General features: G+C 44.2%; 1 protein-coding gene across 2 annotated transcripts in view; it reads right to left on the bottom strand.

Moving 5' to 3' along the window:
- Positions 1 to 886: 886 nt before the first annotated feature.
- The window catches only part of arhgef10la (Rho guanine nucleotide exchange factor (GEF) 10-like a), a 108325-nt gene continuing 99078 nt past the window's right edge, over positions 887 to 10133 (bottom strand). For both annotated transcript variants that reach the window (XM_070959261.1, XM_070959262.1), the window contains 2 exons: positions 5262 to 5384; positions 887 to 4680 (listed from right to left, as the gene is read on the bottom strand). In XM_070959261.1, coding sequence (XP_070815362.1) covers positions 4130 to 4680; positions 5262 to 5384 — 674 coding nt within the window. In that variant the 3' untranslated portion in view covers positions 887 to 4129. The remainder of the gene's footprint in view (positions 4681 to 5261; positions 5385 to 10133) is intronic.

Genomic DNA, 10133 nt, shown 5'->3' with positions numbered 1-10133 from the left:
GCATTGGGTGGCACGGTGGAACAATGGTAACACTGTCGCCTCACAGCTACAAGGTCCCGGATTCGATTCCCGCCTGGGGCGCTGTGGGCTCTCATCATGGCTTTGGTGCCTACTGCCCTTTTTCTCAAGGCCTTTCTGTGTGGAGTTTGCATGTTCTCCCCGTGTTCACCTGGGTATCCTCCTTAAAATCCCCCCCCTAAAAACATGCAAGCAGATCACCACCTGACCAATGGTGACAATAAGGGACTGGGTCCCCGGGCGCCGCTGTCGGCTGGCAGCCCACCGCTCCTGGTCTGCCGTGGAGGAAGGACGACCAGGATGGGTCAAACGCAGAAGAATAATTTCACCAAAAAGCATGACATGTGCATGTTGTGTGTGTTGTTGTGTTCACAGATGCATGGCAAATCTCATGAACCTGACCTCTGAGCAGCTTATGGTGGTGAAAAGGTGCCGATAAGTGAGGGGTCAACAGCAGCCTTTATTCAGACTGTCAGACGCACACATGTGCACCTATAAGCAGAACATATGAAGCCACTTTTCTATTCCAACTTATCTTTCTTGAACTGTTAGGACTCCATTCTCAAAATCTCCGATTACGCTTTTGACCGTGACGCACAGTCGTAGTTTACTTTGGCTCGACACAAAGATCTGTGCTGTGTTTTTAAAGCACTGGCTTCCAGCAGGTGCAGAGGTAAGCTTACTGTAATTTGAATAAAAAAAACAGCAAAGAAAGTGAGAAGATAATCCAAATGATAAATCAAAGACAGGATTTTCTGCCGCTGAGTCAGAAAAGCAGCAACAAGGGCGACATCATTAGCACGATAGCGCTGCAGACGTACAGTAAACTACTGAACCTTCATGAGTAAAAAACAAACGAATATCAAACTCACGTTTTAAGATCTTTTTAATTCAGCATATGCTTGTTAGACAATGTTTAGACACTTAACATTAAAGTATTGTACCAAAGGGAAATGTTTCCATACGCCTGTGACGGCACTGTGTGTAATACTTTGGCTTAAAGGATAATTCACGTTATTTTTTTTTTGAAGGTTTGGCAATCATTTCAATCAGTTGTTGTAATTTTTTTTTTGCCCACCAAAGCAGCCGCTGATATATGGGAACAGAGTGACGTCGTTACAACAAAGCCAGAAGGGTCAGGAAACGAGCCGTCGGATGATCACACAGGTTGTAAACAAGCCAACAGTCGTAGGTGGTAAAAGGAAAGGGCAATGCACCCAATATGTCAGTAATAATGCCTCATTGCACAGGAAAACTGTGTGCACGGCTACAGCGAGCGCAGTGGGTCAAAGTTGAGATTGGAAGTTGGTCAGTAAAAGATGTTTTCAGCCGACGATTTGGGCGATAAATGTGACGTTTTTCCATTTTCTAACTGCTTTGCTTAAAACCTTTTCAATCACGTGACTTCTCCTTTATCTACCTCCTTTTAATGATGTCACCATTTTCCCACATGTCAGCTACTCGCTTGCGGAGCACATGTTCTTACAACTGATAGATATGAAGGCCAAATTAACAAGAGTTACCCTTTAACACCACAGGAAAATAACCTGCATACTGCGGCTCACGCAGCCTCATCTAAAACATCAACACTGTCGCAGAGTCCTCTTCAGAAAAGGGAATATAGGTTGCATTAGTACAGTAGCAGTTCTAATTAGTAGTACAGTACGTTCATTCAAGAGTATTAATATTCAGTGCATGGGTAATACCTGTACATATGTCGTGTAAGCAAATGAAATGCGCGAGTCAATATGATCACCATCACTATACGTTTTGAGATTAAATCTCGGTTGTTAGAGGATAAACTTTGCCAAGAGGTTCAACAATGACTGCTCCGTAAAGGAATCATGTATATTTCATCAGGCCACTCGAGCGGGAACACACACTTGTCCTCTGGTTAAGGTCGAACGAACAACCTCTACAGTGACCATCTTGGCATTGTGGCTCCGGCGACACCGCAGCTCGCATGAATCCGCGTATACGTTTCTGACATGACAGTGAGATTTACATTTAGATGACAGCATCCGAGACCGGTTTACATCATCTTATTTTTTTTGAATGATTCTGGCTGAAAGCAGGATGTTTAAGATGCTTTTTGAATCTCAGCTATGAGTAGGAGAAGAAAAGAGAAAGACCTCAATGTGCCTCAAGGAAATGGTAAACATGAACTTTACGCTTCGTCTGTGATGAGGGGATCAGAGAAGAATCCACGTGTGGCGGAGGAGCTCGGTGGAAATAGAGGTGGAGGAAAATGATATACCCGAACCCTCACCATCGCTTGTTCTATTCAGAATCCACAAAGCTGCGTTCTTAATGGCCTGCACCTCCTGTGTCAACACGCTGTGAAAAATGTGCATCGCTAAGAGTGTACCTCTCGATTTTGCCTGCGAGATAGCTGCCAATGTCAACAGTCCGTGTTAACAAGCCCGCCGGTGCGACTTTAACTTAGAATTAATAAGTTAGGGAGAAAAACTTTACATTATTACACGCACAGCAGCGCCGAGAGCCTCTCAAAGCGGCTCCCGCTCAACACGCACTGCTGTCGTTGGATAAAAACTGTACTTCCCAATTATTAGTTAAAAGAAGAACAGCTTGTACACAAGCTAATGACGGCTGTTTAAAATCATTCAACGTTATTAAAAGGGTTTTCATCAGGTTAAAGACAGACCATGTAATCTTTAACTGATCTGAAGACGTTATAACCACCAAAAATGGAGATGTGAGGTTTCCACCCAACAGCGATGTCAAGTTGTTTACATGCAACCTTGTATCCTGATTCTAAAATATTAATGTTTGCATTTAACTCCAAATATTAGCATGAAAACAGAAGGCAAACAAGAACTGATGGGTTGATATGACTGCTGGCTAATATGACACATAATATACACCAGTGCCTGTTAACTGTAGGCTTACGCCATTATTGTAAAACACCACCCATAATCATATTGAATATTATTGAAAATTAATAATTGGTATCTCAGTTAGGCTGGTTCCCTCTGTTGATACATAGCCGATAGCAGTTTGGATGGCTGCAGCACTTTTATTTCATCATTCGTTTATAGAGTTTTGCTTTTGATGTGTAACTGGGGTTTACAGCTAATGTGAGTTATTTATGAGCAACCCTGTGTGCACATTTGTTTTATCTAGCTGACAGATGATAGAGAATACATAGACATATCTGGCATTTACACTGCTCCGGCAAGATAATGCTCTCCATCGTGGCGCCAAGAAGTTTCTTTTCCCCAATAAATCTGGAATAATTACAGGATTTCTACAGTGCAAATATCAATTCTGTATTGCAGAGTGACGATATTTCTGACTCTCATATGTTTTGTTTAGCAGCCACTCTGTTCTAATGTGACCCTCCTCACAAAGGCATGGTGCGCTCTTGGAAGCAACCAAAAAATCTTTTCTTTTTGCAACAGCTGCACCAAAACAGGAAAAATAAAATTCTTACTCTTTTTTTTTGTTAAAGAGAGCACAGTTCCAATTTTGAGACACAATAGAAGGTATCGCACATTCACATTGTATGGGATGACAGAAAGGTTGGCAAAGCTAATAAAGTGATGCTAATGTGCTTTGTGATGCGGTGGAAGTCCCAGGCTTTCAGCTCTAAACAGATGGGATCTCTCCCACAGGATCAGATAAAAGATGTCCATCTCTAGCTCTGCAGAGCATGGCAGATTCAACAAAGGCTGCCTCTCAAAGGCGTGCTGTCCGCCGGTGCTCACGCACAAGTCCCTCGCATAAAAAAAATCTTGCAGAGCACATGCAGCAGTGATGAGGTTAAAATGAGGCATATCGCTCTTAACTAAGGCAGGAGGAGGAACCAGATCAAAACGATCACGTGGGACTAATCTGCGGCGGCCTCTGCTGGGAAGATGATGACGCACAATCCTGAACATTCAAAGCGTCCTATGGGGTGACAGTACCTCTAATAAACAGCGTGGCTTAACCTCCGCCACGGGCTAAATTATACGATGTCAAGCTCTGTCACAGCGGCAACACCTTCTCATCATATATTCAAATTCCTTGAATTTATGGAACAAGTGATTGGAGGCTAAGCTGGGTAGACGTCTATAAATACACATCACCTTGCCGTATATTTTCCATGTCACACTGTGAGTGGGAGCTGCCACACCATGAGAATATTCTCTAAACCCTCCCCGCTTGTCCTGGTACCTGCTGCTGCTCCTTCTTTCAGTCTACGGAAGCCCTTGCCTCCAGAGATAACTGCTGCAGAGATCACCCTGTCCCTGCGTCCCCCGTCCCGCTCACAAGGACGTCCCCGAACCCACATTTCTGGGTCATCACTGAGCTCATAGATGGATCCGTCTTCCACGCTGTGCTCCAGAGACTCCAGGGAGGAGTCCGACGCCTCGTCGCCCAGCGCCGTCAGCGGCCGCCCGGGCAGCCCTGATGTGGAGCGCAGCTTGTACTGCAGCAGAACGCCGCGTCCTTTGCCTTTCCCTTCTCCCTGGTAGGAGCTGGACTGTTGCAGGGATTCCTGGGAGGAGGTGTCGCTGCGGTCCTCGCCTCCGCAGGCGGAGTCTAGGCCATCCACCACAGAATCCCTCTTCAGCAGCTCAGGAGACAGAGTACTGGTGGTGGCTACCAGGAAGTCCACAGGCCCACAGTGGGCATTTAGAGAGACCATTCCCTTTCCTGTGGGCAGACACAATATTTAAATGTCATGCAGACGATAAATGCTGTTTCTACGCTGGGCTGAGGTCAAGTCGTTGTCAGTTCCATCACTTAAAGGAGGTTTTTATGCAAGTTCAGTTCGAATCGTGAGAGCCGGAAATGACTTGAACTCAACCCTGGATCATACTGCGCGCCATGAACAGTTACCTCTATTCATTTATCATAATTCTACCGCTGCAATAACTGTGGCTATAATTTGTGGTGTATTTACATGGCATTCAATAAACTGGCATGGAATAAGATGATCATGCACTAAGGACTAAGGTTTGTGCAAGTGGGAAGTTGGCATAATTAACAAAATGCTGTCAGGCAGTTTTTAAATAACCCTGCAAGAATATATATATATATACAGTATGATTTGTGTGTTGCCTGCCTGGTAATAACTGCACTGATTCCCAGAGCCACAAGAAAAATGTGAAGAGTGACCTCAATAATGGGCAGTGCAGAGTAATTTTCTATCATGAAAAAAACCTCTTCGCTTTTCTTTTGACCTCTCGAGAGGCTGTTCAATCACAGTCAGCCGCCTCCCTCTGATCCCATACCTGTTATTTTGGGGATGCCCTCCAGTTTGGGAACTGGAAGGGTGATAATTAAGCCTTGGGCAGTTCCCACCCATAACAGCCCCTGGCAAATTAGGAGACTTGTGACTCGCATGCTCTTCTGACCTGCAATATAGAAAACATTGACAGAAAATTGAATTGAGTTTCCTTCGCCACCTATTGTTACAGCAAGACAGCTCAAACTACGACAGATTATGGGGCCTTATGAAAGAATAATAGATAACTCCCTGCCGACAAAATGATACAACTTTTCCAGACTGGGTGGTCTCTTTTAGAGGGCGAATTATGAACTCCCATTGATTTTATTGTCACCAGAAGTTTTTCCAAACAGCTGTATTAAATGAACTGTTCAGTCTGGCACGATGAAGAAAGTGAAAATACTTTCATTGTTGGTTATCAGTGGTAGCTTTGGGTGAGGTTTAAGCTCTGTGATCAATCTGTATTTGACAAGCTTAACACATGCAGAGCACAGCCACCTAGGGCTCTGAGTTACATAAGATTATGAAAAATTGGATTTGTCTACTTGCTTCTGACCCAGTTGAAAGAAAAACTCTCATAAGAGCACAAAGTAGGAAACAAACCTCTGTGAGCTTGATATTATACGTTGCTGTTTGAGATCTGAGTGGTTTTGAAATATGGAGCTTCAAAGTTTCCACCTCCTACTGTACACAGCAAAACTGATATGCAAGGAAGTTCTCTTTATTGGTAAAACGACAAACATCCTAAAAGGCACTTCAAATGCAGACATCATAATCCTTTCATATCAGTAAGATCCTGCGAGTTCCTGGTTCACCCACTCAGGTGTTTTCAATCATTCTGGCTTGGATCACACTTCTTCTCGGGCCTGTGTGGGCACGTTCAGTCGGCGCTTGATTGACATCTTCCTGACATTTTTCTTATCTTTGTTGCAGCTGTTATGGCAGAGCAACATACAACTTCACAATTCTTTCAAGTGTTCTCGTTTGGTGTCGTGAGCACTAAACACACCCAACTTCAAACTGGAAACAGTCTAGTCAATCGTTTAGACAGAACCACACACTACTAACACTGTCAGTAAGTCGAGGTTTTGATTGTACCATACTTGCACATTGTCAGTCTGGCCAAGGATGGTTGACTACTCGGTTGTGGAAACCTGAAAAGGTTTCATCTCTCATCCAGGAGGCTTCACCAGTTAAACTGGCTGGTGAGGGGTCCCAGATATTTAGCATCTGTGGGGTCATTCTTAAGGACAGTGACACCATTTGGTTGTGACAACCTGAGGCCAAGTGTGAATGGTTGTTAAATCTCCTGGGGCGGGATGAAAGGACAGCATTGTAGGTGGAGGATAAGTGATGTCGTGGACCTCCTCCTCTGTTGAGGGATGGTTTTATTTTTGTTACATAAAGCCTCCTTCACTCCTCTTTCAAACCATCTGTCCTCCCTGTCCAAAATACGTTGTCCTGGAATGAGTGTCCCTTATCCTTCAGGTGGAGGTAAACTGCTGAGTCCTGGTCTGAGGAGTTGGCCCTCCTCTGCTGAGCCGTGCATTTTATCAATGGTTGTTCAGTTTCTCTGATTTCCCAAGTCTGTGTGTTCCTCACTGCATTGGACTGCATACACTAGATTGCCTTTCTTGTGTTTGGGTGTGCCGTCTTTCTGTCTTTGTGTGTTGCTGACACACAGGGATGTGGAGTTTGTTGAAAATCCTCTTGAGTTTCTCAGATACCCCAGACATGTATGGAATGACGATGTTGTTGTTGTGTTTGTTCTTCTTTTCTTCACCCCCCCTGCAGTGCTGGTGTTCTTCCTGGATCTTGTGGCTGTTTGTACAAAGGTCCAGTTAGGGTATCCGCAAGCTTTAAGTGTATCCCTCTGATGTTTGTGCTTCTTCTGTTGGGTCGGGGAACTTGGTGTTGCGAGGTTCTGATAACTCCTAATTATTTGCTCCAGTGGGTGTTGACAGTCAGGGAGGAACTACTGCTCTGTGTGTGTCCGTTTCCAGTATACTCCAACGTGCAGGCTCCTCTTCAATGTGTGCAGTACAGTCTGAAAAGGCCCAGCTGTTGCTCCTGACACCCTCTCGTGAACTTTGTGTTTCTGTCCACTGAGTTAATGTGTTCCATGAAGACTTGCACTTTCAGTTTTCATTTAGGTTGGCTAGGATGAGAGATACTGGTGAGTTCATGGCACAGCCAGGCTTTTGTCTGTAAAAAATGACCCCGCAGAGGTGAAACACCTGGGACGCCCCACCAGCCAGTTAGAACTGAAGAAGCCCCTTGAATGAGAGGCGCAACATCTCCAAGTTTCTACAACCAAGTCCAGTTGCCCTTGATTCAACCCTCCTCGGATAACCATGACCTGGATAACTGAGAATCTTAACAGATATTGTCAGTCTAGGACTCATCATTCAAACCAAGCACTGTATATGGCTGTCTGTAAGTGGCCTGAACATTAATACTGAGAAGACAGCTGTACATTAGACACGCAAATTTGCATAATCATATTGACATATTTAGATTTTATATTCACAAAGTTACTTCAAGAGGTCGACCTGGTTGTATAAATAACATGCAAACAGACAATGTGGCATTCATTTGCTCATAGTTCTTGTCCGTAGCGAATCAGATCTGATGAGATATAGTAAGACGGTATTGCTGTTCTCTGTAAATGTGACAACGACTTAATTCAGGCTGGTTTTCTTTTCCCTTATAGAGTGTGGCAATAATCCTTGGGGTGATCTTAAACTGTGATTTTCTTTGGATAAAGTTAACTTTTTACATCATCTTTTTTACAGCGTGAGTCAACACACGTTTTCTGTCGTCGAGTTTTCCAGCGCAGAACTGTTTCTGTAGCACCGAATTAGTGACGGGGAAAGAATAATTGCACGCTCTTATTATACATGCACACCCTTTGTTTCCACTTAACAAAGGAATGAAAAACATTGTTTGTTGTGGATTTATTTTTGCATTCCTTCTGTGGTCCCTCAGCTCTTGGCTCCCATTGTGGCCTAGTTATCTATAGAACCATTTACCATAATATCCATGGCAATCATAATTGAATTACACCAACACTCGTGTGATCACAACTAAGAGAATGCTGGCTTACATGTGTAGCTCTATTTACATGTTTGTTCTGTGTCATGCTCAGATTATGATGATTTGTCTGAGTGGCCCAACAGTGTCATTAATTAATTCATTTCACTGTGCAGAGATGAATCATCCCCAAGTAAGAAGCTGCTGCTGTGTACAGAAGAGGAAGTGGAGGCAGAGCAGAGGAGGGTATTCAGCAAACAGAGAGCAGAAGCCTTTAGGTGGAGACCTTGGAGGGTCACAACAGTGAGCTAGACGCCGGAAAAATCGGCCTTTATCTCGAAACTGTCTGCCACCTGCTCACATCGCCTCAGAGTCTATTTGTACTTTGGTTAGAGAGCCTAAGTGAGAGAGAGAGAGAGAGATACTCATGAACACTCACTCTCGGGTTACCATGAAATCTGAAGTTAGTCGGAAGATGTGGGCCCAGGTATTGTCTTTAAGAACAGTGATAAAGAGGGATAATGACAAAGGCACTAGAGATTAAGGAGGTATAGCTTAACCTCGAGCAGTCTTGCACCTCCAATTTTTCGGCAATGCACACACTCTGCAGTGTGAAGTGGGTTTATCGTGGGAGCCGGTATTTGCCTTAAAAAGAAGATGTCTCCAAAGATAAATGTTTCCCTGTGATATGTCACCGAGGACTTTATTTTGGAATATTATTTTTCCACCCTAAGGATAGAACTATTAAAGGCATTAGTAGCAAAGAGATCAGCAGTTTCCTCTGCCTCAGAAACTTCTCTGTTGTTTACTGCAACTGGAATTCCCTGTTGACTATAAATCACATTAAGGGGAAAGGATTAGGGGGTATATCATTACTGCGTGTCCTAGCATAAGTCAAGGAGAAACCTAGGGGAGCAGAGAGCCATTGATAGAAACTACCAGTTCTTCATGTGCAGTATCTGTGGTTGTAGAGTGTCAGGGGATCCTCTGTTCTCTTGTGAGCTCAACAAATCACAACTTAAGTCAAAGATCCTCTTCCTTTTGTGGACCCTGAAGACATGAGCCGAGCAACTTTTTCTTTTCACCCTGTAACTTCCCCCAGGGCCGTGCCTCCAGGCTGCCACCCTCCCTCAACTCTGCTGCATATTTGAAGGGGGAAGCACTGGCGCTGGGTGAAAATGACCTCTGGGTCACTGGATCCCCCCCCCCCCCGGTGCCATGGCCATAGGGGTCTGGTCTCAAACAAAAAAAAGGGAACTTTGATCTGGTGAGAGAAAAGTTTGCTGTCTGAAACACATTCCTGTTTCTATTTCTTGCTTTTATTTCTTGCTCTTTCTTTACCGAACTCACACGAGGAAACCTTTTTTATTTTTTTGATGAGATGAGGAGCTACCACAGCTTTGAGTATTGCTCTAAATACATCAATCACAGTGCGATGTGACTCAATGGAAAGGACAACATTTTCTAAATCCAGACGCATTTGTACCACTCCCTGAAGCCAAAAATGATCCTCACATGTGCTGAATGAGCTAATGGCCCGTGTGCCACAGCCTGAACATGCAAGCTGGCATTGAGTAATATGGACTGTATTTATCACCAGTGGACAGCTTTAGGTATGTTTCACTGCTATCTAATTTGTTTGCCATAGTGCTTCCCTCAAAAAAGGGAAAACACCCACACTGTGTGATAAATATTTCATCCATCATGAAAGAAGGCACACGGGAAGTAATGGGCTATCTGTGGCATCCTAAACGGACTGCAGCGAGAAGAGAAACGCAGGATGAGAGGATTTTGCAGCAGAGCGGATGAGATGAAATGGAGTGTTAGCGGGAGAAAGTGGGAC

The sequence above is a fragment of the Chaetodon trifascialis genome, chromosome 3 (assembly GCF_039877785.1).
Source record: "Chaetodon trifascialis isolate fChaTrf1 chromosome 3, fChaTrf1.hap1, whole genome shotgun sequence".
Lineage (NCBI taxonomy): Eukaryota > Metazoa > Chordata > Actinopteri > Chaetodontiformes > Chaetodontidae > Chaetodon > Chaetodon trifascialis.
This window is presented reverse-complemented; position numbering and strand designations above follow the sequence as displayed.